General features: G+C 41.8%; 1 protein-coding gene across 2 annotated transcripts; it reads left to right on the forward strand.

The window, feature by feature from the left end:
- The first annotated feature begins 13717 nt into the window (after positions 1-13717).
- On the forward strand, positions 13718-27905 carry LOC106058221 (serum paraoxonase/lactonase 3-like). 2 transcript variants are annotated; one of them, XM_013215593.2, is made up of 5 exons: positions 13718-13836; positions 22179-22392; positions 22713-23309; positions 24863-25079; positions 26305-27905. In XM_013215593.2, the coding sequence occupies exons 2-5, from the start codon at positions 22280-22282 to the stop codon at positions 26518-26520; spliced, it is 1143 nt and encodes a 380-aa protein (XP_013071047.2). In that variant the 5' UTR covers positions 13718-13836; positions 22179-22279; the 3' UTR covers positions 26521-27905. The 2 variants fall into 2 exon arrangements, with proteins under 2 accessions (XP_013071047.2, XP_055880681.1); XM_056024706.1 differs by having other exon boundaries at positions 13733-14332.
- Positions 27906-27986: the final 81 nt, after the last annotated feature.

Consider the following 27986-nt stretch of genomic DNA (forward strand, 5'->3'; position numbering starts at 1 on the left):
GAAAACGTTACTCTGACCAAAAATATATATAATTCGACCATTTTCTATTTCTTTTTTTTTTTTCTCTAGATCTGTTCTGCTTAAACAAAAAAAAAAAAAAAGGACTTTTTCAGCTAGATGATTGATTATAATGTTTTAGTTTTTTTTAAACATGGGATTTTAGTTATGGGCAGCTTTATCCGTCTTCTTTGTTTACACTCAAGACTCTAGACATGTACGAGCGCAAAACTTTTGACAAGCTGGGGGAGGGCTATAGGCCCTATAAGATGGGATCTTACGCACCCCCCCCCTCCAGCACCTTTGTTTCTTTTCGTGTGTTACGAATAAGGCCTACGATGTTATGGTCAACATTAAACAATTTTTTTAACTTGACAAAATCGTTAATTCACGTAAATTGATGTTAGAGCACTAATTCACATGCTTTAATGGCATATGTATATATTCTTTTGTCCAATAACAGATTGGTTATTATTATTATATTAGTCTTTAAATAGGGCCCTACAGCTGCCTACTCCGATATTTTTAAATGTAAGTCTAACGTCTTATAGCTAATCATTAATAATATAAATATAGGCCTACATATAGAGATATACATACACATCCCTTGATTGGAAAAAAATTACAAAGTTACATAAATGTTGAAAAAGCAGCACCAGTTAAAAAATCTGTACTGGCGCATTATCTTCTATGTGATTTTTAAAAGGACTTGACTTTCTATATTTATGGAAACAAGAGAGAAAGATAGACATATTATTGATACATGAATCAATATCATTTAAAATCCAGGACTTTCCCATGAAATGTGTTGGCCTATCGAAAAAAAAAAAGGCGATCTGGTAAAATAATCTTTTTTGAAGAACGTCTGTAATTTATAAGATACTACGTGCCAATAGCAATTTTGATTCGTAACCAACCATTTACAATAAGGTTTAAGAAACCAAAACAAACTTTTACAAACCGCGGTTAAGATTTAGGCCTACATATATCTAGCTTGTTATATTTTCTATCTACATCGGGACAGCCGTCCTGATTAGGGTTACCAGACACCTACATACACAAAGGAGGACCAAAAAGGAGGACAAAGGTTTACAAAGGAGGACAAAAAAAAAAGGCAAAGTAAACTTAAAAAACTGGACTTAGTATTGGATTAAACATTTAGTGAATCAAAGACTGGAATGTTACTTTATTACATCTCATATTTCTCAGAAGAAAGTAATTTGTGCAGTAGTCATCTCCATTCTCTTCACTGTAGGCTACATTATGAGAAGAAGCGCTCTCACTGTGTCAGGGCATGATTGATTCATCTCTTAGTCCACTGTGCACTTATCTGCGAAAACACTCTCAACGTTAGCTCGGGAATACAAAAGAAAAATTTCCCAAATATTAAGGAGCTTTGAGTAAGAAGTTTCATTAGAACCGCTTTGCACATACACAACCCTCTGTTCATGAAAACTACTTAAAATAACATGTTTTATTTCTTTCTTGCCATAGATTTCACATTGCAGTGCTGGTCAAACAACGGAACATTATTGACATCAATACCTGTTTCCTTTAGGTACTATATATATATGGTATATGCGATTATGCATGATAATAAATCATCGAATGAAGTGTGTATTTAGAAACATCAAGCAAGAGCAATGGAATTCCTTTGATGTTGTTATCCACTTTTCAAAATATTCAAAGCTTCTTTGGTATGTAGATTGAGCGTGTCACAAATGCAAAGTTTTCGCCTTCATAGCCTTGTTCGCACAGATTTGTAGAAATTCTCATTTTATCTGTTTGTTTACATTTTCTCTTTATTTTACTGCTAGCACTAATTTAGCCCACATCCTGAAGGCATATTCTAATTATTAAACAGACATCCTGAAAGCATATTCTAATTATTAAACCGACATCCTGAAAGCATATTCTAATTATTAAACCGACATCCTGAAAGCATTAAACACAAACATGACAACTACTAGCACTCAACGTTTATTGAAGCTATGCATTGAGGGTCGCTGGTTAGCCTCCTTCAGTCGTTGTGCATTGAGGGTCGCTGGTTAGCCTCCTTCAGTCGTTGTGCATTGAGGATCGCTGGTTAGCCTCCTTCAGTCGTTGTGTAGTGAGGGTCGCTGGTTAGCCTCCTTCAGTCGTTGTGTAGTGAGGGTTGCTGGTTAGCCTCCTTCAGTCGTTGTGCATTGAGGGTCGCTGGTTAGCCTACTTCAGTCGTTGTGCATTGAGGGTCGCTGGTTAGCCTCCTTCAGTCGTTGAATGTAATGAGGGTCGCTGGTTAGCCTCCTTCAGTCGTTGTGCATTGAGGGTCGCTGGTTAGCCTCCTTCAGTCGTTGTGCATTGAGGGTCACTGGTTAGCCTCCTTCAGTCGTTGTGCATTGAGGATCGCTGGTTAGCCTCCTTCAGTCGTTATGTAGTGAGGGTCGCTGGTTAGCCTCCTTCAGTCGTTGTGCATTGAGGGTCACTGGTTAGCCTCCTTCAGTCGTTGTGTAGTGAGGGTCGCTGGTTAGCCTCCTTCAGTCGTTGTGTAGTGAGGGTCGCTGGTTAGCCTACTTCAGTCGTTGTGCATTGAGGGTCGCTGATTAGCCTCTTTCAGTCGTTGAATGTAATGAGGGTCGCTGGTTAGCCTCATTCAGTCGTTGAATGTAATGAGGGTCGCTGGTTAGCCCCCTTCAGTCGTTGTGCATTGAGGGTCGCTGGTTAGCCTCCTTCAGTCGTTGTGTAGTGAGGGTCGCTGGTTAGCCTCCTTCAGTCGTTGTGCATTGAGGGTCGCTGGTTAGCCTCCTTCAGTCGTTGTGCATTGAGGGTCGCAGGTTAGCCTCCTTCAGTCGTTGTGCATTAAGGGTCGCTGGTTAGCCTCCTTCAGTCGTTGTGCATTGAGGGTCACTGGTTAGCCTCCTTCAGTCGTTGTGCATTGAGGGTCGCTGGTTAGCCTCCTTCAGTCGTTGTGTATTAAGGGTCGCTGGTTAGCCTCCTTCAGTCGTTATGTAGTGAGGGTCGCTGGTTAGCCTCCTTCAGTCGTTGTGCATTGAGGGTCGCTGGTTAGCCTCCTTCAGTCGTTGTGTATTGAGGGTCGCTGGTTAGCCTCCTTCAGTCGTTGTGCATTGAGGGTCGCTGGTTAGCCTCTTTCAGTCGTTGTGTAGTGAGGGTCGCTGGTTAGCCTCCTTCAGTCGTTGTGTAGTGAGGGTCGCTGGTTAGCCTCCTTCAGTCGTAGAATGTAGTGAGGGTCGCTGGTTAGCCTCCTTCAGTCGTTGTGCATTGAGGGTCGCTGGTTAGCCTCCTTCAGTCGTTGTGCATTGAGGGTAGCTGGTTAGCCTCCTTTAGTCGTTGTGCATTGAGGGTCGCTGGTTAGCCTCCTTCAGTCGTTGTGCATTGAGGGTCGCTGGTTAGCCTACTTCACTCGTTGTGCATTGAGGGTCGCTGGTTAGCCTACTTCAGTCGTTGTGCATTGAGGGTCGCTGGTTAGCCTCCTTCAGTCGTTGTGTAGTGAGGGTCGCTGGTTAGCCTCCTTCAGTCGTTGTGCATTAAGGGTCGCTGGTTAGCCTCCTTCAGTCGTTGTGCATTGAGGGTCGCTGGTTAGCCTCCTTCAGTCGTTGTGCATTGAGGTTCGCTGGTTAGCCTCCTTCAGTCGTTGTGTAGTGAGGGTCGCTGGTTAGCCTCCTTCAGTCGTAGAATGTAGTGAGGGTCGCTGGTTAGCCTCCTTTAGTCGTTGTGCATTGAGGGTCGCTGGTTAGCCTCCTTCAGTCGTTGTGCATTGAGGGTAGCTGGTTAGCCTCCTTTAGTCGTTGTGCATTGAGGGTCGCTGGTTAGCCTCCTTCAGTCGTTGTGCATTGAGGGTCGCTGGTTAGCCTACTTCACTCGTTGTGCATTGAGGGTCGCTGGTTAGCCTACTTCAGTCGTTGTGCATTGAGGGTCGCTGGTTAGCCTCCTTCAGTCGTTGTGTAGTGAGGGTCGCTGGTTAGCCTCCTTCAGTCGTTGTGCATTAAGGGTCGCTGGTTAGCCTCCTTCAGTCGTTGTGCATTGAGGGTCGCTGGTTAGCCTCCTTCAGTCGTTGTGCATTGAGGGTCACTGGTTAGCCTACTTCAGTCGTTGTGCATTGAGGGTCGCTGGTTAGCCTCCTTCAGTCGTTGTGCATTGAGGGTCGCTGGTTAGCCTACTTCACTCGTTGTGCATTGAGGGTCGCTGGTTAGCCTACTTCAGTCGTTGTGCATTGAGGGTCGCTGGTTAGCCTCCTTCAGTCGTTGTGCATTGAGGGTCGCTGGTTAGCCTCCTTCAGTCGTTGTGTATTAAGGGTCGCTGGTTAGCCTCCTTCAGTCGTTATGTAGTGAGGGTCGCTGGTTAGCCTCCTTCAGTCGTTGTGCATTGAGGGTCGCTGGTTAGCCTCCTTCAGTCGTTGTGTATTGAGGGTCGCTGGTTAGCCTCCTTCAGTCGTTGTGCATTGAGGGTCGCTGGTTAGCCTCTTTCAGTCGTTGTGTAGTGAGGGTCGCTGGTTAGCCTCCTTCAGTCGTTGTGTAGTGAGGGTCGCTGGTTAGCCTCCTTCAGTCGTTGTGCATTGAGGTTCGCTGGTTAGCCTCCTTCAGTCGTTGTGTATTGAGGGTCGCTGGTTAGCCTCCTTCAGTCGTTGTGCATTGAGGGTCGCTGGTTAGCCTCCTTCAGTCGTTGTGTAGTGAGGGTCGCTGGTTAGCCTCCTTCAGTCGTTGTGCATTGAGGGTCGCTGGTTAGCCTCCTTCAGTCGTTGTGCATTGAGGGTCGTTGGTTAGCCTCCTTCAGTCGTTGTGCATTGAGGGTCGCTGGTTAACCTCCTTCAGTCGTTGAATGTAATGAGGGTCGTTGGTTAGCCTCCTTTAGTCGTTGTGCATTGAGGGTCGCTGGTTAGCCTCCTTCAGTCGTTGTGCATTGAGGGTCGCTGGTTAGCCTACTTCACTCGTTGTGCATTGAGGGTCGCTGGTTAGCCTCCTTCAGTCGTTGTGTAGTGAGGGTCGCTGGTTAGCCTCCTTCAGTCGTAGAATGTAGTGAGGGTCACTGGTTAGCCTCCTTCAGTCGTTGTGTAGTGAGGGTCGCTGGTTAGCCTCCTTCAGTCGTTGTGTAGTGAGGGTCGCTGGTTAGCCTCCTTCAGTCGTTGTGCATTGAGGTTCGCTGGTTAGCCTCCTTCAGTCGTTGTGCATTGAGGGTCGCTGGTTAGCCTCCTTCAGTTGTTGAATGTAATGAGGGTCGCTGGTTAGCCTCCTTCAGTCGTAGAATGTAGTGAGGGTCGCTGGTTAGCCTCCTTCAGTCGTTGTGCATTGAGGGTCGCTGGTTAGCCTCCTTCAGTCGTTGTGCATTGAGGGTAGCTGGTTAGCCTCCTTTAGTCGTTGTGCATTGAGGGTCGCTGGTTAGCCTCCTTCAGTCGTTGTGCATTGAGGGTCGCTGGTTAGCCTACTTCACTCGTTGTGCATTGAGGGTCGCTGGTTAGCCTACTTCAGTCGTTGTGCATTGAGGGTCGCTGGTTAGCCTCCTTCAGTCGTTGTGTAGTGAGGGTCGCTGGTTAGCCTCCTTCAGTCGTTGTGCATTAAGGGTCGCTGGTTAGCCTCCTTCAGTCGTTGTGCATTGAGGGTCGCTGGTTAGCCTCCTTCAGTCGTTGTGCATTGAGGTTCGCTGGTTAGCCTCCTTCAGTCGTTGTGTAGTGAGGGTCGCTGGTTAGCCTCCTTCAGTCGTAGAATGTAGTGAGGGTCGCTGGTTAGCCTCCTTCAGTCGTTGTGCATTGAGGGTCGCTGGTTAGCCTCCTTCAGTCGTTGTGCATTGAGGGTAGCTGGTTAGCCTCCTTTAGTCGTTGTGCATTGAGGGTCGCTGGTTAGCCTCCTTCAGTCGTTGTGCATTGAGGGTCGCTGGTTAGCCTACTTCACTCGTTGTGCATTGAGGGTCGCTGGTTAGCCTACTTCAGTCGTTGTGCATTGAGGGTCGCTGGTTAGCCTCCTTCAGTCGTTGTGTAGTGAGGGTCGCTGGTTAGCCTCCTTCAGTCGTTGTGCATTAAGGGTCGCTGGTTAGCCTCCTTCAGTCGTTGTGCATTGAGGGTCGCTGGTTAGCCTCCTTCAGTCGTTGTGCATTGAGGGTCACTGGTTAGCCTACTTCAGTCGTTGTGCATTGAGGGTCGCTGGTTAGCCTCCTTCAGTCGTTGTGCATTGAGGATCGCTGGTTAGCCTCCTTCAGTCGTTATGTAGTGAGGGTCGCTGGTTAGCCTCCTTCAGTCGTTGTGCATTGAGGGTCACTGGTTAGCCTCCTTCAGTCGTTGTGTAGTGAGGGTCGCTGGTTAGCCTCCTTCAGTCGTTGTGTAGTGAGGGTCGCTGGTTAGCCTACTTCAGTCGTTGTGCATTGAGGGTCGCTGATTAGCCTCTTTCAGTCGTTGAATGTAATGAGGGTCGCTGGTTAGCCTCATTCAGTCGTTGAATGTAATGAGGGTCGCTGGTTAGCCCCCTTCAGTCGTTGTGCATTGAGGGTCGCTGGTTAGCCTCCTTCAGTCGTTGTGTAGTGAGGGTCGCTGGTTAGCCTCCTTCAGTCGTTGTGCATTGAGGGTCGCTGGTTAGCCTCCTTCAGTCGTTGTGCATTGAGGGTCGCAGGTTAGCCTCCTTCAGTCGTTGTGCATTAAGGGTCGCTGGTTAGCCTCCTTCAGTCGTTGTGCATTGAGGGTCACTGGTTAGCCTCCTTCAGTCGTTGTGCATTGAGGGTCGCTGGTTAGCCTCCTTCAGTCGTTGTGTATTAAGGGTCGCTGGTTAGCCTCCTTCAGTCGTTATGTAGTGAGGGTCGCTGGTTAGCCTCCTTCAGTCGTTGTGCATTGAGGGTCGCTGGTTAGCCTCCTTCAGTCGTTGTGTATTGAGGGTCGCTGGTTAGCCTCCTTCAGTCGTTGTGCATTGAGGGTCGCTGGTTAGCCTCTTTCAGTCGTTGTGTAGTGAGGGTCGCTGGTTAGCCTCCTTCAGTCGTTGTGTAGTGAGGGTCGCTGGTTAGCCTCCTTCAGTCGTTGTGCATTGAGGTTCGCTGGTTAGCCTCCTTCAGTCGTTGTGTATTGAGGGTCGCTGGTTAGCCTCCTTCAGTCGTTGTGCATTGAGGGTCGCTGGTTAGCCTCCTTCAGTCGTTGTGTAGTGAGGGTCGCTGGTTAGCCTCCTTCAGTCGTTGTGCATTGAGGGTCGCTGGTTAGCCTCCTTCAGTCGTTGTGCATTGAGGGTCGTTGGTTAGCCTCCTTCAGTCGTTGTGCATTGAGGGTCGCTGGTTAGCCTCCTTCAGTCGTTGAATGTAATGAGGGTCGTTGGTTAGCCTCCTTTAGTCGTTGTGCATTGAGGGTCGCTGGTTAGCCTCCTTCAGTCGTTGTGCATTGAGGGTCGCTGGTTAGCCTACTTCACTCGTTGTGCATTGAGGGTCGCTGGTTAGCCTCCTTCAGTCGTTGTGTAGTGAGGGTCGCTGGTTAGCCTCCTTCAGTCGTAGAATGTAGTGAGGGTCACTGGTTAGCCTCCTTCAGTCGTTGTGTAGTGAGGGTCGCTGGTTAGCCTCCTTCAGTCGTTGTGTAGTGAGGGTCGCTGGTTAGCCTCCTTCAGTCGTTGTGCATTGAGGTTCGCTGGTTAGCCTCCTTCAGTCGTTGTGCATTGAGGGTCGCTGGTTAGCCTCCTTCAGTTGTTGAATGTAATGAGGGTCGCTGGTTAGCCTCCTTCAGTCGTAGAATGTAGTGAGGGTCGCTGGTTAGCCTCCTTCAGTCGTTGTGCATTGAGGGTCGCTGGTTAGCCTCCTTCAGTCGTTGTGCATTGAGGGTAGCTGGTTAGCCTCCTTTAGTCGTTGTGCATTGAGGGTCGCTGGTTAGCCTCCTTCAGTCGTTGTGCATTGAGGGTCGCTGGTTAGCCTACTTCACTCGTTGTGCATTGAGGGTCGCTGGTTAGCCTACTTCAGTCGTTGTGCATTACGGGTCGCTGGTTAGCCTCCTTCAGTCGTTGTGTAGTGAGGGTCGCTGGTTAGCCTCCTTCAGTCGTTGTGCATTAAGGGTCGCTGGTTAGCCTCCTTCAGTCGTTGTGCATTGAGGGTCGCTGGTTAGCCTCCTTCAGTCGTTGTGCATTGAGGTTCGCTGGTTAGCCTCCTTCAGTCGTTGTGTAGTGAGGGTCGCTGGTTAGCCTCCTTCAGTCGTAGAATGTAGTGAGGGTCGCTGGTTAGCCTCCTTCAGTCGTTGTGCATTGAGGGTCGCTGGTTAGCCTCCTTCAGTCGTTGTGCATTGAGGGTAGCTGGTTAGCCTCCTTTAGTCGTTGTGCATTGAGGGTCGCTGGTTAGCCTCCTTCAGTCGTTGTGCATTGAGGGTCGCTGGTTAGCCTACTTCACTCGTTGTGCATTGAGGGTCGCTGGTTAGCCTACTTCAGTCGTTGTGCATTGAGGGTCGCTGGTTAGCCTCCTTCAGTCGTTGTGTAGTGAGGGTCGCTGGTTAGCCTCCTTCAGTCGTTGTGCATTGAGGGTCGCTGGTTAGCCTCCTTCAGTCGTTGTGCATTGAGGGTCGCTGGTTAGCCTCCTTCAGTCGTTGTGCATTGAGGTTCGCTGGTTAGCCTCCTTCAGTCGTTGTGTAGTGAGGGTCGCTGGTTAGCCTCCTTCAGTCGTAGAATGTAGTGAGGGTCGCTGGTTAGCCTCCTTCAGTCGTAGAATGTAGTGAGGGTCGCTGGTTAGCCTCCTTCAGTCGTAGAATGTAGTGAGTTTCATCTGGTAGAACACTTCAATCATATGACTGATGATTCTAGCGAGGTAATCGTGATACATACTCTTTCTTGCTATATGATTTTCACGTGAATTTATCATTCACTCATACGTTGAAGCTTTACATCTTTAATCTTCTTTACATCTTTAATCCTTTCTATATTAAAGGAGTGTTGGCAAGATTTTAAGTATTAAATTCGATTAATAGATTAAATGCCATTGCAGTAAGCCGGACATTTTCACACTTTAGTTTAATGCCGGCCAGACGGAGGACACGACCACAAAAAGGAGGACATGGCTTCCTTTTGCCGGACGTCTGATAACCCTAATCCTGATGAGCAGAATAATGTTCAAGTTCGAGCATTGCCCCCAGTCATAGCTCCAGTTTTGACTCCAACCCGAATTTTTACTAAATCTATTGTACAAGAAAAACAAATGTTAGTGCTTATTCGCAAAGTAGAAATGTGTTTGAAGATAGAACTCTTTTGTAGCTACACTGAAGTGTGGCTACATTTAATCCATTCTAGATTCTAGCATGTACACTTTACAGGAAGCCAATGTGTGGAGACCTACACGCATGATATCTCAGTTCCAAATAGCTTTTTAATATGATAAAAAACGTACATCATTTTGGTAATAGACTAATAGAATAATAGACAAAATATTAAATTGAGCAAATATTCTAAATTGGGCTTGCAATATAGATCCAGAGCGACCCACGATTCGGGGAATCTACTCTTTGTTAGAGAAAACAAAACGATAAAAAAAAAACAGCAGTAGTTTACCTTAGTTGGTTAACTTGAATATTGTCTCGCGAAAAGAAAATGAAAGAACAGTTCCAAAGGAAAGAGATTTTTGTAATATTTATTTTCGCACAATGTCTTGTAAACTGTTTTCATCATGCATGTCTTACAAGACAAAGTAGGCCTACACTTTCTTAAGATGACGTCAATCATTTTGTGCAAGTTGGAGAATTAGTCAAAGAAGTTTCCTCCATGTTATTAACTGTTGAGTCACATTTTTATGCTGTCCAAATAAAATCGTTTGAAAATTGTATAAAATAGAGGCCCATGTTACATTTCTGTCTTAACTGCGTGAAACCAAACACACAGCATTTCCTCATTTTAGAGCAGTGTTTGAGTTCAGGGGAAAATGGTAATTGAATTAATTCACTCGTCACTGCGGGTTATATATAGCCTATATATAAAACAAAACAAAAAACACCACAGATGGTTAGCTGAAAGTGCAAGAAGTTATTATGCTTCACCTTTAAAGACGACGGCAGCAATAAATATGCTAATGAGAAGTATTTTTCGTCAGACTATCAAAGTGACTAGGCCTAGTCAAAAGTAGAATTGTTTTGAAGACATCAGTTCTATGCTTTAAAACATTTTTGAAATACATGCCGCTGGTATCTAAATTTAGCTACTGTCAAATCTTTTAAAAATGTGTTTGATTTGACGGAACAAAAGAATCCAATTGGGTTTCACCACGTGACCCAAACCCCTTAGTCTCTCACCCAACAACGTCATAAGCTTGACTCATCCTGGCAGAAATCAAACTGTATCGGCATCCTACGTTTCGTTGGAAACACATCAGCTGCGTGGAGGGGTTGAGAGCAGTTAGATTTTGTTGAAGAATAAAATGTGAATGAAATAGAGGTAGAACGCTTGTGGGGTTTACGTGAAACAGGGGATTGGGTAAGACTCAATATCAGGACAATGCAGAGCTATAGCCACTCCGTAAGGTCTTTCATTTTGTTATTTTAAAATCGTTATTGTGAAATATAAAGAGATTTACTCATGTATGTAAATAAAAGTTATGAGTTTATGTATAAAATCTTGTTTTCCAACATGACATGGTAAAATCGATGCGGAACTGGGGAAGTGCTGCAGAATTTTTAAACTGTACACACAACGATGGGAATGGTAGGGCACCATCTCGTATAATAAGCGAACCAGTTGTCTTCTACTGCCATTGTTGATCTCATTTTTGGTCACAGTTCTGATTGAATAAAAAGAAAAAGGGAGGTCATTGCCAAGAACATCGCAGTAGGCCTACTGTGAAGAGCGGGGTGTGAACTGGGTACGATCACTACACTGTTATCGTAGGTCCAGCTGTTTCCTGTATTGAGAAGTCAAAACAAATTACAAAAGAAATTATCAGGCATATTATCCAATAAACAAATAGAAAGCATTCATTTAAAAATAATAAGAATGGTGATAATAATAGCATATTAGATCTAGTGCACAATCTTTAAATGTTAATTTCTTGGCCATCCGTGTCTGCATCATGAATTTTAAGCTTATCACTTTAGCTAACATCATAGATACCAAACATCTTCAGCATAACTGAAAAAAATATCATCACATTATGCGTACACAATATCATCTCATTTAACATATGTACAACACATCTCAACTATCTATATCCATACCAACAACACATCAAACATAGTACAAAATTTTTTTTTTTAAATTCACCATCACCACCTCAAGTAAGCCACACCAGTACTGGATTTACATATAGCCTTATAGGTAACTTAAGCTATATTTCCAGGGATAGTTACAATCATTTTGAAGAAAAGGCAAAGATTACATGGGGCCCCACATAACAAATAGCTTAGGGCCTTATCAGGTCTAAATCCGGTCCTGGTTAAGTCATCCATTCAATCCTTCATGCACGAATAAGATGCAACTCATTGCGTGCACCACGGTGCTTTATGACATAGTTCAAACATCCCAACCAAACGCTGCTATTGGATATCATTGCAAACAACACTCCCAAGTTTTGTTTGTTGTCAAGTAACTTAAGAATCAATAGTTTTCTCGAGCTGAATTATGTATTGAGTTCAGCGGTGAAAGGTTTCATTTTCTTGCTTCAAATCAATATTGACACAAAACGGCCTCCTGTACTTATAGAATCGTAAAATGAATTATTAACACAGAGAATAATTGTTTCTTTGTTTCTTTACACTTCACAGTTGTTGTTTTTAGGGTCTTTATAACCGCGCACGTTGGGGAACATTGGATGTGTTATTCATTGAAACACATAAAGACAATTAGAACACGCAGTGTGTCAAGTTTACACAATGTAGCGAGAAAGTATGGGGAGATAAAGGAATAGTGTATTAGTGCAGTGATACTCAAACTACGACCTGCGGGTCAAATCCGGCTATCTGACCGGTCAAAAGTCCTGCTTACCGTGCTTAACGAAGCCGCAGAAAGTTCCATTAGACTCATCGCCACAAAAAAATCTTCCTGTCTAGTGATTCGCGGGATTCTCAGCAGAAAACGTGCAGAAACTATGAGGAAAAGAGTTTTAGTGAATTGAGTTTGAAGGCATTAAACTCAAGGAAAATATATTCTTCACTATATTTCTTGGGTGTGTTTAAATACAGAGGGAGCGCTGAGCTCGCATGTAGCACGTTATCTAAGAGACCTTACTACTTTCTAAAATAAATAGTGACAAAGTTCTATCTCAAGTGAATGATCACACTTAATTAGAGTGACACTCTTGATCAAATCGCTAAACTCAAAAACCCCCAAAGACAGGAGATTAAAAAAAACAACAACAACTGTATATTTGAACCAACCGTAACTTACACATCTTTTTTTCTTTAAACTAGAACGATTCCGACAGGTTATTATTGTCATTAGTGTTCATGAATAGGGGCCTATAAGCATTCTACAACCTATAAAATGGCGATCACTCAAACTACGGGCCTTCACCTGTGGCTCAGGTATTATGTTCGGCGGAACTGTTATAACTGTTATCAAGGGGCAAAGGACATTGGCCAGCGGCCCAGTACTTAAACCAGTAGGTAGGATGGGCTTGTTAGCCTTGGCTGGCCACCAACATAGGAGATAGAAAACTCAAAATTCAAACCTCTGTTGCACTGCAGCAATAGTATAGCTATACCCAAAACATGGCAAAAAGGCCTAGAGAGTTAACTCACAAGGAAAATCTGGAGTCGGGGATCCTGAGTCAGCTTGCAGCACACGGTGCTACATCCTTGCAGAACTTTACACTGTATCGGCCTCCTACGCTCCTTTGGAAATTAGCTGCGTGAATGGGGAGGGGACTGCTCTGAGGGCGACATTGTTACGACCAGAGCTAATGCTCAGGATTTCATCCCATTTCAGTGAAATGATTCATAGTTAATTTAGGACTGAATGAGGCCATAATAGAGTTATATACTAGGACAAACTCCTATAGGAAATCTTTCCCCTTTCTGTTTGCTTCTCGATTGTGGGGCGAATTACCTGAATCAGTTATGATGACCAATAGGGATATGAAAGACTAAATAGCACTATACACTTTGTACTTTTCATACTCCACATCTCTCTCTCTCTCTATCTCTCTCTCTCTCTCTCTCTATCTCTCTTATATTCTTTTTGAAAACACGTCTGTTATTTATTAGATTCCTTTCAGCATAAACCATGGACTACTAGGCCTAAATGATAACATCTACGACAAACGCGGTGGTCAGAAAGTTGTAGCTTTTTTGGATCATTACCGATATATCAATAAAATAGCATTTCAATATTGGTTTTCAGATTCGTGGGGTTAAGGGACATTGCATTTCTCTTTTGATCTAATCGTATTATTCACGCGTTGAAATGTCTCTGTTTTTTTCTTTGTTCAAAAAAAAAAATCGATTTTTTTACAACCTTTAGAACAGAGAAAAAGAAATTAAATTTTTTTTTAAAGTTACTTTAGTGTTAAGAGTGAACAAAAAAAAAAAGACTACAGGTGATCAATTCAAGTTCTCAAACGATTAGGAATAGTCAATGGTCCTTGAACGTCCAGGGAACAAGAATTGCCAATCAACACATTGGGCCTTTCGTATAGAGCTAAGGATATAATAAGCTCATCCACTTTTATCTCTCGTTCTCTCTCGCCCTCTCTCTCTCACACTCTCTTTCGGATTTTGTTTCTTTTTATGTATATGTATCCTAGCCTATTTGTCACTGCTCAGCGATAATCAACCGGAACTTGCAGCAGTCTGAACTGTTGCCTCGGTAAACATAGTTACCGGTGACTGTGAGTATATAGTCTACACGTCCAGTGCCACAAAGGGTTGACAGACCAATAACAACGCCACTAGCGAGTGTGCACGCGTGTCTTGTTAGTGCCTGAATGTGTGTGAGTAAACGGCCATTGTGTATGTTTAGTTATGTGTATCCAACTATTTATACAATTCTATTTTTCGCCATCTCTCGTGATTATAAGTTTTAAATGTCAACACACGAAACAAAGACCTGGCTATAAAGGTGATTAACCAAAAACAGAACATGAAATCAATGATTGTTTTTGTTTCAACTTATTCCTGTGGTCAATAGACTACAACTGTTTATAGTCAGAGGGCGAGACTCGCACGTGCCAGTAACATTTTAAAATGTACAAAGAAAATCATTCGTATTGATTCACAAATTTTAGGATTAGGAAAATCTTATTCAGTTCACCTTGACGCACTATATCCTAGTTTTTTCTATTGCTGCTGTTATTGGTTGGATGCGCTTGTTATTTCAGAGGATCCAATGTGCTTGAAGTCTAAATAACTGCCAACAATGTGTCTGAGTAAGATAGACTCAACTTATAAGACAAGTGTTGGATTGTCCACTTTACATCTCTAGATTAGGTACATGGTACTGGCATTTAGAACATGACTTTTAAACATAATGATGATTGTTCAGAATCCAAAGTCTAATGAAGAGTTCAATAGTTGATATGGTTACGCGGACTCAGTTGTGATCTAAACTGTTTGTTTATATAACAGTTGCAGGGGCGGACTTAGTGTCAAAATCGGCCCGGGCATTTCTATAAAATTAGGCCCACAAATTCTCTATCATGTGATGGGCATCCATGTCTAGGTGTATCGGTCCTTAAAAATCATTGTTACGTTTGATAATGAATCGATATGCATGCATACAGTGAACTCTATTATATCTTAATAAGCAATATAGCGTCTTTTTAAATCAGCAATTATGTAGGCCAGTGGTTCCCAACCTTTTTTGTCTCGTAGACCCCTTGCCATATTTTCTGGTTTTCGGTAGACCCCCTGTTAACTTACATTGCAAATTCATCAATTCCATTTTTTTCAAACGTATTTCTAACTGTAGTGAGTTGAATAGAGAATATGTTGTAAGTTAGAAAGATCTATCTTTTTTATTGATCTTAGTCACATTTAAACCAATTCGAATAACAATTAATATGATTACAGGAATCAACAAACACACTGGAAATGTGTTGCTACTGATATTGTTTCATATAGGGATTTTTTTTTGTTCTATGAAATAATCTCCGAAACATAAATATTAATTAATTTACTAATTTGCCATTGTAAAAGTTTTCGCAATGAACATTTTCTCGTTTATTTCTTGATCCTTCATGTGTGGCTCAAATATTGTTTTCAATAACATGAGAAGGGGCAAAGCCGAGTAACTGGCGCCTAAACCAGTAAGATTCTGGCAGGAGGAACTCATTAGCCTTGACTTGCAACCAGCCTAGCAGAAGGAAAACTGAATTCAAACCTCTGCTGCCTTGTAGCTATACCTAAACATGGGAAAGTTTTCGTCCGGCAACCTTAAGGGAAAATAAGGAGCCGGCGATCCTTGGGCAATTTGCAGCACACAAGACTACACCCTGTCAGAGCTTGCGATACAGCTGATCCCAAACTGTATACTTGTTTGCAAAGAATTACATAAGAAGCTTTTATAACTCGTACTCCGATGTGCCCTTGAACTGTATTGTTGCTTAATATCGTCGGTTTGTGTAGGTTTGTGTAAAACAAGTTTTTAAGAATACGTCAACGGCTGATAAAATCAATGTTTTATCTATAGTGTTTCCATAATTGGCTATAAGTTGAGAGAATTTGTCGGACGCTCACAAACAACCATCTTCTCTATATGATGTTGAAGATATCTTGTGGGTCTATTCTGAACTTTATCTTTTAGAATTCGAAAGTTTTTCAAACCTTTTACTTTTTATCATGGTGGATGCGTCTCAAATGATCCTACAGAGTAATTAGTTTCATATCGCCATAAAAAGGTACTTAGGAAACCGCTTATTTGACAAGGAAGGAATGAAGCCCAGTTTAAATAATCAACGCAGTACAGTCTACATTTCTTTTTGTTAAACATTAGTTACATGTAGACAACATTAAGCTATTTAAATAAGTATTGAAATTAAATACAACAATGATCGTTTGAATAGCAGGGTAAATATTTAAAGGATTGTTGTGTATTTATATTTCTTGTTGTGTGTTGTGAACTGATCTGTTCTAGTGTGTCAAAATGTCACGGTGTCCAGGTCAGCTTGTGTGTGTGTGTGTACTGTGTTATTGTGAACAGTTTTGTCATTTTTGTTCAATAAAACCTAGCATCAAGACATGTCTTCATGTAGTATTTTATTAGGTCACTACAATTTATTGAACAAGAATCCTGTGGATTAATTGTGCTTCTAACTCTAAGTATGGATCGTTTTCTAAGACCTGAAAGATTGGTGGTGGATCCTAATGATCCGGACGCTCAAAGGATCTGGAAGCACTGGCTTCACACATTTGTAAAATTCGCATTGAAACTAGCTGTATCAGAAGGTGAGAAGTTCGATCTTCTATGTAACTTCATCTCACATGCTGTGTTTGAATTGATATCTGACTGTACTGACTTTGAAACTGCTGTAAACACACTAAATGGACTCTATGTCAAACAAACCAATGAGGTTTATGCTCGCTATCTCCTATCCAACTGTAAACAGGAAACAAGTCAGAGTGTTGATAGGTATATTCAAAGATTGAGATTGCTAGCTAAAGATTGCCATTTCAGAGCAGTCACTGCCCTCGAAAACCAGAACGAGGCCATCAGAGACGCATTCATTAGTGGCATGTCATCACCAGAGATTAGGCAGAGGCTTTTAGAGTACTCATCTCTGGACCTCGCAAAGTCATTGGAAGTAGCTAGATCTCTGGAGATGGCACAGAAACATTTTGTGACATATAACTCGCAACAAGCCCCTACTTTTCAAACACCACAAGCACAACAATCCACTACGTCGGCATTGCCGCTTTGCTCTGCTGTAGAGGACACGATTGATTCGACACCCGTTACCATAGCTGCGGCTCAAGGCAAGTGCTACTTTTGTGGAGGTGCTATCCACTCTCGTAGCAAATGCCCCGCTAAAGATGCCATCTGCAATAAATGCGGAAAAAAGGGACACTACAAAAAGGTATGCAAATCAAAACTTTCTACAGTTTACAGACTTAACACTGATTCAGCGGCGTATACAATAACAGCCGCCTATTCGTTTTATCTATCTCGTGCTGTAATGAAAATACAAGTTAACAACACTACCCTTGATGCCCTCATCGATACAGGTAGTTCGGACAGTTACATTTCTGCATCGGCTGTCAGAAAGTATAGTTTCAAAACTTTTCACTCATCCAAACTTATATCTATGGCCAACACGAACCTAACTGGTTATACTCGAGGCCATGTTAATGCTGACATTTAGAGTAAAGGCTCCACTTACAAAGACTTCAAGCTACACATACTTGACAACCTCTGTGAGGATGTTATTTTAGGCCATGACTTCCTTGAACAACATGAGAGTGTACAGATCACATTTCAGGGGCCTAAACCATCAATGGTCTTAAATGGAATGAAAGCTGCTAATGTCGAACCCGCTCCTCTTTTCCAAAATATGCTTAAAGAGTGTAGACCTATCGCTACAAAATCCAGACGTTACTCTGCAAATGACACTCTATTCATCAATTCAGAGATTGACAGACTCGTGAAAGATGGCATCATTGAGCCCTCGTCATCTCCATGGCGGGCTCAAGTCTTAATAACAACTAACGAACGACACAAACGAAGAATGGTAGTGGACTACAGCCAAACTGTTAATCGGTTCAAACTTCCTTACCCCGAATTGACGATATGGTCTCTCAAATAGCTAAATATGAAATATTTAGCACCCTTGATCTTCGCAACGCCTACCATCAGATCCCTCTAAGGAAGACTGATCGCCCTTATACTGCCTTTGAAGCTGGAGGGAAAAAAATTGTACCAATTCTGTAGGATACCCTTTGGAGTAACTAACGGGGTAGCCTTTTTTCAACGGACAATCGACAAGATCATAGAACAAGAGTCACTGGAGGGTACATATGCTTATATTGACAACATCACCATTTGTGGTAAGGACAGAGAAGAGCATGATAAAAATCTGCTTAAATTTCTTGGGGCTATAAAAAAATATGGACTAACTCTTAATGAGGAAAAGTGTGCATTCGCTTCTTCAAGAATAAGATTACTAGGTTATGAAGTCTCCCATAATGAGATGAAGCCAGACCCCGACAGACTACTGCCCTTGCGTCAACTTCCTCCACCCGAGAACCTAAATGCACAAAGGTGAGCGGTAGGTCTATTCTCCTACTATGCCAACTGGATAAGACATTTCTCAGATAAGATCCATCCTTTGGTACACAACAGAACTTTCCCAATCCATGAGAGAGTCAAAGATACATTTCAAGCCTTGAAAGAACTAGAAATGGCTGTTGTCACTAATGTAGACCACAAAACGCCGCTGGAGGTTGAAACAGATGCATCGGATATCGCTATATCCGCTACCTTGTCACAGAACAAAAGACCAGTTGCCTTCTTCTCCAGAACACTATCTCTTAGCGAGAGACGTCAATCCTCCGTAGAGAAAGAAGCAATGGCGATCGTTGAGTCAATCAAGAAATGGAGACATTTTCTATTAGGGTCGCATTTCAAACTTACCACGGATCAAAGGTCCGTATCATTCATGCTTAACCCTCGTCACCATGGTAAGATTAAAAACGACAAAATTCAGAGGTGGAGAATAGAACTATCAATGTACAGTTTTGATGTGTGTTATCGGCCGGGGGCTGACAACATGGCCGCCGATGCTCTTTCTCGTGGATTCTGTGCAAGTACAACCACCCCGGTGTCTTTGAAAGAACTTCACAACACTCTTTGTCATCCTGGCATAGTGCGAATGCTCCATTTCGTCCGGTCAAAGAATCTCCCGTATGCAGTTGAAGAAATAAGAACTGTAACAAACAATTGCCCCATCTGTGCTGAGATAAAACCTCGTTTTTATCAACCATCTGCAGGCAGCTTAGTAAAAGCCACATCACCATTTGAGAGGCTTAGTGTTGACTTTAAGGGACCTCTCCCTTCTACCACTAGAAATAAATATTTATTGACAATTATTGATGAGTACTCAAGGTTTCCTTTTGCATATGCATGTCCTGACATGTCTACTCAAACAGTAATTAGATGCTTCACAAACCTATTCAGCATTTTCGGCACGCCCTCGTACATACATTCAGACCGGGGATCAGCCTTCATGTCGGAAGAGCTACAATCCTTCCTAAGAAGTAAAGGCATAGTAACAAGCAGGACCACAGCATACAATGCCAAAGGGAACGGGTAAGTAGAAAAACTGAACTCGACTCTCTGGAAGTCAATTCTTCTTGTCGTCATGTCAAGAGGGCTACCTAATACACAATGGGAGCTAGCCCTAAACGACGCTCTTCATTCAATTAGATCACCACTATGCACTGCTACAAATTTGACGCCACATGAAGACTATTTTCCTATAAAAGAAGGTCTGCCTGTGGTGTCTCTCTGCCGACCTGGCTTTGTGTTCCAGGGCCTGTCCTGATGAGAAGACACACAAGGCAAAGCAAATATGATCCGCTGGTAGATGAAGTGGAGCTTATTGAAGCTAATTAGAACTATGCCCACATACGTCTTCCAAATGGACGGGAAGAAACTGTCTCACTACACCATTTGGCTCCGAGAGGCGACTCATCTTCAGAGACCGTAGTACATGATTTCGCTCCGAGAGACTTTGAGACATCTTCTGAGGTCTTTCAACATCAACTGGCTCCTGGTAACACTGAGATTTCTCCGGGTATCTCCCAACACTCAGTGGCTTCTAGGGGTGACATAGAGACATCTGCAGAGAACATGGTTCCACCTGCTTTAAGAGCAGAGGAAATCATTATTGAAAATGGACTAAATTCACCTGCCAGAGATACGCCCCTACAGCACTCGTATAATCTCAGAAGTAGAGCGAAAAGAAACTAAACGAGGGGTGAATGTTGTGTATTTATATTTCTTGTTGTGTGTTGTGAACTGATCTGTTCTAGTGTGTCAAAATGTCATGGTGTCCAGGTCAGCTTGTGTGTGTGTGTGTACTGTGCTATTGTGAACAGTTTTGTCATTCTTGTTCAATAAAACCTAGCATCAAGACATGTCTTCATGTAGTATTTTATAAGGTCACTACAAGGATTAACTAAGTTACAAATCATATATTAGTGAGGGAAATAATTACATTAATGGGATTGAAAATTAAAGTCACGACCTGCTTAAATGAAATCCATTATCATAGACCCCCGTGGACATCTCATAGACCCCCAATTAATTTTTTCACTTTCGTAGACCCCTTGGAAGTCTTTGTAGACCCCTGGGGGTCTATATAGAACACTTTGGGAATCACTGATGTAGGCCCTAAAAAGATGAAGCCTACTAGTAGCACTGTCCACATTCTACATTTTATTTTCGGAAAATGTGTTTGATTAAAAGAGTATTACATTGTAATGTCTGTGAAAGACTTTTTGTTTAAACATGACGCTCAGATGGCCTTTTATAAAAAAAATAATAATAACATAATAAGGATATTATAAAACCTTTAACAACTTGATATGTGCCATAGTGACTTCGATCAGGCATTTCGGTGGCCCTACCGGCCCATTTGGGTACCGGCCCACCGGGCATTTGCCCAAATGCCCATATAGCCAGTCCGCCCCTGAACAGTTGTCTGCCTTAGGTAATGTGAACTTTGTTGCGAATAATTGTAGCCTATTTTCTTTTAAATTTTTACATACAATAAAAAATGACAACTTAATGAATAGGCCAAGTTTAATATGTGAATTTATTATTTCTATGCATTACTGCCGTCATTTTAAAATTATTATTTTTTTAAATACTGAAACTTAGGCTTTTAGATGTGGTTTTAATATAAGTTTTAATTAATGAGCCATTACTTTCATTTTACTTTCAAGAGTCGAAGCTCATGTTTTCTCTCTGTCTAAAGCTTTCTTGGTCACCGTCTCTCTCCAACTAGTGCGGTCCAAGGCTATCTCTTCCCAATGGTCAGTATCAATATTTACTGATTTTAAATCCCTTTTTATCACATCAACATAACGGAGGTGGGGACGATCAGGTTTTCTTGAGCCAGACGCAAGTTGCCCGTACAGAATGATTTTCGGGATGTGATTGTCCTCCATCCGGCGAACATGTCCGAGCCCGCGCAGGTGGCATGCCTGAGGACCGTAAAGATGCTGGGAAGGCCGTTTCGCGAGGATCTCAGTATTACACACTTTTTCTTACCATGTTATTTTTAAGATTCTTCGAAGGCAACGTATGTGGAATGAGTTTAGTTTTCTCTCTTGTTTTGTGTAGGTTGTCCACGACTTACTGCCGTACAGTAGCGTGCTAAGAACACATGCTTTGTAGACCTCCATTTTGGTCGCTTAAGTGAGCTTCTGGTTTTCCCAAAGTCTTGGACAGAGTCTAGCGAAGGTTGATGCGGCCTTTCCTATGCGTTTTTTGATCTTCTCTTCTAGTAACAGGTTACCTTGAATTGTAGAACCGAGGTAGCAGAATTCGTTTACGGCATCTAGCTTGTTATCGTCAATGTGGATGGATGGTGGTGCTGCAGCAGGTGGTGCCATAGCATTAGTTTTCTTTGTGCTAATGGTTAGGCCATACTCTTTGCAAGCCTTAAAGAAGCAGGACATTAGTGACTGAAGCTTCTCTTGTGAGTGTGCTACTACCGCTGCGTCGTCCGCGAAGAGCATATCTCTTATGAGGGTGGTTCTGGTTTTAGTTTTGGACCTCAATCTAGCAATATTTAGAAGTTTGCCATCAAATCTGGAATGCAGATATATGCCTTCGGTGGATTTTTCAAACGCGTGGTGGATTAGCATTGAAAAGAATATTCCAATGAGGGTTGGGGCCAGGACACATCCTTATTTGACTCCGCTGTTTATACTGAAACTTTCGGAGCAGGAGCCGTGCAGAGAGCAAATGATTCCTTTGTACATTGCATTCATCGACCTAACAAAGGCCTTTGATCTAGTCAGCAGAGAAGTCCTCTTTAAAATCTTACAGTTAATAGGCTGTCCACCCAAGCTGCTAAATATTATTGTCTCTTTCTACCAAAATATGATGGGTACAGTGCAGTTCAACGGCTCCTGCTCTGAAAGTAAAGGCTTTAAAACCTAGACAACAACGCTCTTTTTATATATTGTTTGTCAACAGTCCTACCATTGATACTGTGTATAGATTCTGACACACCAGTTCTTAAGTACAGAACTATAGACCACCTTTTCCAACTGATTAGATTTTCTGTTAGGATTATTATTATTTTTTTCCATTCTATCTTTAATTAAGCACTATGTCCAATGCATTCATTCTTGTACCTGAATAAAAACCTGCACACAGACACACTGGCAAACAAGAAGATCCAATGGGCTGCTAGTTAACGAACGACAATGCTTCTGAAGGCGGTTGTTGTGGTGCTGTTTTCCTGTGTGACTTACCTGTTACTGTACATTCGACTTGGCTACAACCTGCACTACAAGAAACATCACCCTGGAGAATGCAGGTATGTTGTAGTGATATTGTTCATATTTAGAGTATGCATCAAAGTCAGCCATAATATGCCAGCTGAAAAGAGGACAACGAAAACAAGGCCGTCCACGTCTAACATGGCGCCTGCTTAGAAGACTTATAATCTGTGGGCACCATCTAGGAAGACGCTGGGGACGTCGCTTATGTCTTGTACGGCACGGTAGGACCTTAGTTTAAGTTTTGGGTACTATCAGTTCTAGAACGAATAAGACTCAGTCAGTGTTAGAAGCGACAATGAAACAATGTGAAACAATAGACTAAATAAAAACAAATCAAATGCATCTATTTCCACAGGCCGATGATGGAGTTGGAGTTTGGATCTGAGGACCTTCAAGTGACAAGCGATGGATTGGCTTTCATTTCCTCTGGTGTGATGTATGACGCCATGTCTCCTCAGTTCAAAGACTTCATTGTGCGCCAGAACATAAGAGGTAGAATCATGCTGTATGACTTCAGTCAGCCGGAACAGGGGCTAACAGAACTCAGCATTGAGGCCGGAAGTACACTGCTCTTGAAGAAGTTCCGCCCGCACGGCATCAGCATCATTGAGGACCGCGTCAAGCGCGAGCACCTTGTTTACGTCATCAACCATCAAGGGCTGGAGCAGGACCGCGTTGAGAAATTCAGGTTTCGCCCGTCGACCAGAACTCTTGTCCACCTGAAGACATTCACCAGCGACTTGCTGAGAGTGACCAACGACCTGGCTTTGGTCCAGGAGGACCAGTTCTTCATCAGCAATTATCTGTATTTTAAAACCTATACCATGTCTGTTGTGGAACATTTGTTACCAGTAGGACTGGGTTCCTTGGTCTTTTTCAATGGGTCACAGTTTGAGATGATGGTCTCTGGTCTTCTAGGCCCTAATGGTGTCACTCTCTCACTAAATGGCAGGTACATTTTAAAACCTATTAACTTATGCATAAATGAATTCGTAAAATGATTTATTGATTAACTCTTTCTCTCCGTAATTATTTACCACATTCTGGTGGAATCAACGCTGGTATCGTCAGTTAGGAGAGAAAGAGTTAATGCAATTATAATTTATGTAACTATTCCTCTACTCATTATTTCATTTGGGGTTTCCCCTCCATTCAGACATCTTCATTATAGTCCTACCTCAAGCCAACCATCACTCATACATTTTTCCCCCTTGTACAACCTGATGTGGAGGGACAGGCCAACAACTAGCTTATTACATAATCTCACTCTGTCTTGTCTGTCTGGTACATGTTCTCTCTCCCACGTATCGTTCTCAGATCAAGTTGAAACTTTGCACAATTATTCGTTTCCCATAACAAAACATAAATTAAAAAAATTGACCGATTATTTTGTCCATTAGTCGTAATAAATTAATTGTTGTTTTATAGAGAGAAATGACTAGCTAAGGGGAGAACATTAGGTCGTCGACTACACATTTGAAACTAGCAATAGATGACTATAAAACGTATTCTCATAAGCCTTTGGATGGCTCAGTGGCCTGGTACTACCTTCACCAAAGAGTTCAAGTCAAACAACTTTCAATAACAAATGCTTCTAAAAAGCCATCGTGGTGGAAACCTTTGTCCAAGATACCCTCTCCACCCTCCCTCCCTCAACTGTCCAGTCAGCGGACCATATCGCATTGAGCATGCTTCAAGCATGGTATTGTGCTAAAAAGATAAAGATAATGATATTTCCAATCGCACAGATTGATTATTATTATTCTAGATAAATCACGAATTAATTGCATGATTGATTCAACAATAATTGATACACTTATATATATAGGAGAGCCTGGCTATTGCGAAATGTTTAAGTTTTCTTTTATCTATCCCATTGAACCAAGTCTGATTGGTGAATATCTCTAGGAATAGATAAAAAAAAATACCCAACATATTCTAAGATTAAATGTAATGTAAGTAAGTAAATAAAGTCCTCCTTTCAAACCTTGCGATCTATAGGGCTGATGATGTAAAGATCACCTGCATTTTGACCAATCATTAATCTTATTATGTAAAATTTCAGTTTCACTACAAATCACATTCTTTCAGCGCTACTTAGGATCTACATTCAAAGTCCGGACTTCATCTACCGTAGGTCTATTTTTTAGATGGAACTTTTAAAACCAGTGAACTATAAACTTCTCCATGTACACACTCCGTTTGAGCTACATCCATATATTTAAAGTGAAAATGTTGCATTCACACTTTTCTGGTTTTTAATTTGTTTTATTCAACTAGGTGTTCACTTTTCATGTTCCAAGTTTTCCCCTTCTCTCCCCTATCTTAACCCTAGACGTATCAGTTTCCACGTATCTTGCATGAGGACAACTTAACCTCTAGCTATTTAATTTAAACATTGACACTCCCTTACCAAATTTCAATAAAGTTACCAAATTTACATTCCTATTCATATTTCATTCAAGTTATCCATTGCATTGAATATCTTTTCTCACTCCTGTGCAGATTTCTGTATGTGGCCTACCCACTAGGTGAGAAAATGGAGGTGTATCAAAGGCTAAACAACAACCGGTTACGTCTGGTGCAGTCCGTCATGTTGTATACCAGCCCTGACAACTTTCACTTGTCCATGTCTGGCAATGAGCTCTACGTAGGGGCTCACCCAATACCACACAAGGCATTGGATCACCTGAACCAACCACAGCACACGGCACCATCATCTGTGAGTAACACTAGGCAATTGTTTATTTTTATTCCTCCATGTAAATAGATATTATTGTATGACGCTGGGTTTTATTTCAATTCCTTTTGTAAAAAAGTGTTGTTTGTAAAATGTTTTACATGTTTGGGATGTTCCTTCAGAGTTAAATATAATTCCTAGTCCAACCTCCCGCAGGACGACGGGGAATGGCAGAGGGCAGGAAATGAACCCGAAACCGTCCACAAGTCCGAACGACAGTCCAGCGCGCATACCACACGACCTGACATACCACACGACCTGACAGCGGAAAAGGATATTACAAAATCTGGCATTGCTATGTGTTAGAAATATGTAGAGAGACATACAATACATATTGATCTAGTTGTTAATTTTAGTATCTGCCTAAAATTATACTAAATGAACAAAGCAACGTCCATGCTATTGTAGATTAGTATCGTCTTCCATCAACCCCTTGGTCTGCCCTCTAGCTGTTTTCATTTGATTTCATACATGGACATTTAAGGGAGACATCGCAAATAAGAAGCAAGGTTAATTAAGGAATGTTTTATTTATAATGAAGAATTATGTGTATTTTGTCACACGTTTTCACAACACACACACGCAAGAGACTCACGGAATGTCAGGCATTGGATTCACTTTCGCCAAACACGGAGTCTTGTTCTACCACTACATTCACCGGTTCCTCCTGCCAGTCCACGATTCCAGGCAATCCCTGCCTAACATTACCAATAACACACTTCTGTGACTTCCCAGTGTTGCGCCACAGCGACAGTCTCCTAGAGCTACAGTCAGGACAAAATCGCTCCTTTCCTCTTGTTCCAGTTCGCATGCCTCAGTAATTGTCTTCTGGTCTCCTAGGCGGAAGGGAGCTTTCCTCTTTTTAAAAACAGTGCTGTCCGGTTCTAATTGGTACACTGTAGAGCACCATAAAACACCGACGTGGGCAGAATTATAACAATATATTCTCCCCCTGAAATTTAACGTACCTTCCAGATGACAAAACCATGAAAGATAAACGAAGCTTCTCAACATCTATCTATCTATCTACCTACCTACCTACCTACCTATCTACCTACCTACCTATCTATCTATCTATCTATCTATCTATCTATCTATCTATCTATCTATCTATCTATCTATCTATCTATCTATCTATGCATATGAAGACAATGACATAATGTTAATCTATCAGGACACAAATTCACAATGACGTTTGTATTGCCAGGTACTCAGGGTTCCATTACATCACGGCCTTGTGATAGAGGACAAAGTGACAGAGCTATTTTACGATCACGGCGATTTCATCGCAGGCTCATCCGTGGCGGCAGTCTACCAAAACCAGCTCCTGATAGGTTCTGTCATGAACAAGCTGGTGCTGTGTGACCTGGACATCAAAATCACGGACGTATCAAATAGCAGAGTCTACTCCTCTAATATATGACAGGCATTTTTTTTTTTACATGAGTGGCATTTAGTGTGGGACATGTTGGTATAAATAAATTTGACATTTAGCATGTGATGTATTTGTTTGTAAAATTTGGAATTTAGCATACGACAAGTTTGTATAGAGTTTGACCTTTAGTGACATTTGGAATGTTAGAAGTAAAAATAAATGTGAAATTTAGCATGTGACATTTAGTATACAAGAGTGTAACAATGTCAAATGTCAGTGTATAGTTTTCAAAAAAAAATTCTGTATAGAATAGTGTGCAGTGAACATGTTTATAAATTTTAAAAAATAAATTGTTTCTATAGAAGAGGCTGATATTTTGTCATGTTAGAGCAGTGTTTACCAATGTGTGTTCAGTGGAACCCCAGTGTTCAGCCAGATCTGAACAGGCCACTACGTGAGTAGACTACTAGGTGAATTAATATCTCTTTTAAAAAAAGCAAAGTGTTCCGCTAAGTACTCAGAATGTGCAAAGTGTTCCGTTCAGGAAAAAGTTTAGGAAACACTTGGGACAAGATGTGTTATTTTGTGTTCTAGTGACATTGGGCTGTTTCCTTCTGTTCGGAATAAATAGTTTTAATTTTAAATAAAAAGTTTTATCTTTACTCTGTTTGTTCTGGTATGTTACACCATCGCATAGATTTACATAAACTACCAAATACTTGAACTTACAGTGATCTCTTGGACTAAGACATAGATATACAGCTCCATTGAGTTATTGAATGAACTTGTTTGAGAAGAATACATTCCGTTTTCAAGAATGAATTAAAAGTGACAGTGTTTGGATTGCATGTTTTTTTAAAAAATAATTTGCAATGTTATTCATTAAAAAAAAGTATTTGATCATCTCAGCTGATACATTATTATTGCCTCATAGGTGTGACTTAATAGCTGTTAGAAGGGGATGGTACACGCGTAGGTCACCTAAACTTTGCTGAATCCAAAAGAAATTGAGTTAAACAAACTTGATTAGGATGAATCAGGAGGTCCAGTGTTTTATGGCTTAAAAATATCAAACTTGATTGACTGAAAATTCTCTAATCAATAAAAATAATTTTATATTTTGGTCATTTTGTTGCAGTCACAAACATTAGGCATAACTATAAGAGCCGGATTTAAATATGTGGAGGCCCCTACACCTTTTTCGAAAGCTTTCATAAAGATCAAAGTATGAACAATAATACTTATATCTAAAGGAGTATCTCTCAATTTAATCATATTTTCCTTTATAAAAAATATTTAACATGCATATTTTTGCTTTACAAAGTTAATATTTTTGAGTTTGTGGAAGGTAGGGCCCTTAGTAGACGCACTGCCGTAAATTCGGAGCTGCTTTGCGAGCACGCAACAAAAGGACATTTCTTCACGTGTTGCCAACAGACGTCCAATTGAAAGTATTTGTGATAAAAATGCGAAAATAAAACGTTAGAAAAAACAACCTAAAAGTTTCCGACTCT

This window comes from Biomphalaria glabrata, chromosome 3 (genome assembly GCF_947242115.1).
Source record: "Biomphalaria glabrata chromosome 3, xgBioGlab47.1, whole genome shotgun sequence".
Taxonomy (NCBI): Eukaryota; Metazoa; Mollusca; class Gastropoda; family Planorbidae; genus Biomphalaria; species Biomphalaria glabrata.

Coding starts and splice junctions, on each gene's coding strand:
- LOC106058221 (XM_013215593.2), top strand. CDS start 22,280: ATGCTTCTGAAGGCGGTTGTTGTGGTGCTGTTTTCCTGTGTGACTTAC. Junction 22,393..22,712: donor CATCACCCTGGAGAATGCAG/GTATGTTGTAGT, acceptor CTATTTCCACAG/GCCGATGATGGAGTTGGAGT. Junction 25,080..26,304: donor AGCACACGGCACCATCATCT/GTGAGTAACACT, acceptor TTGTATTGCCAG/GTACTCAGGGTTCCATTACA.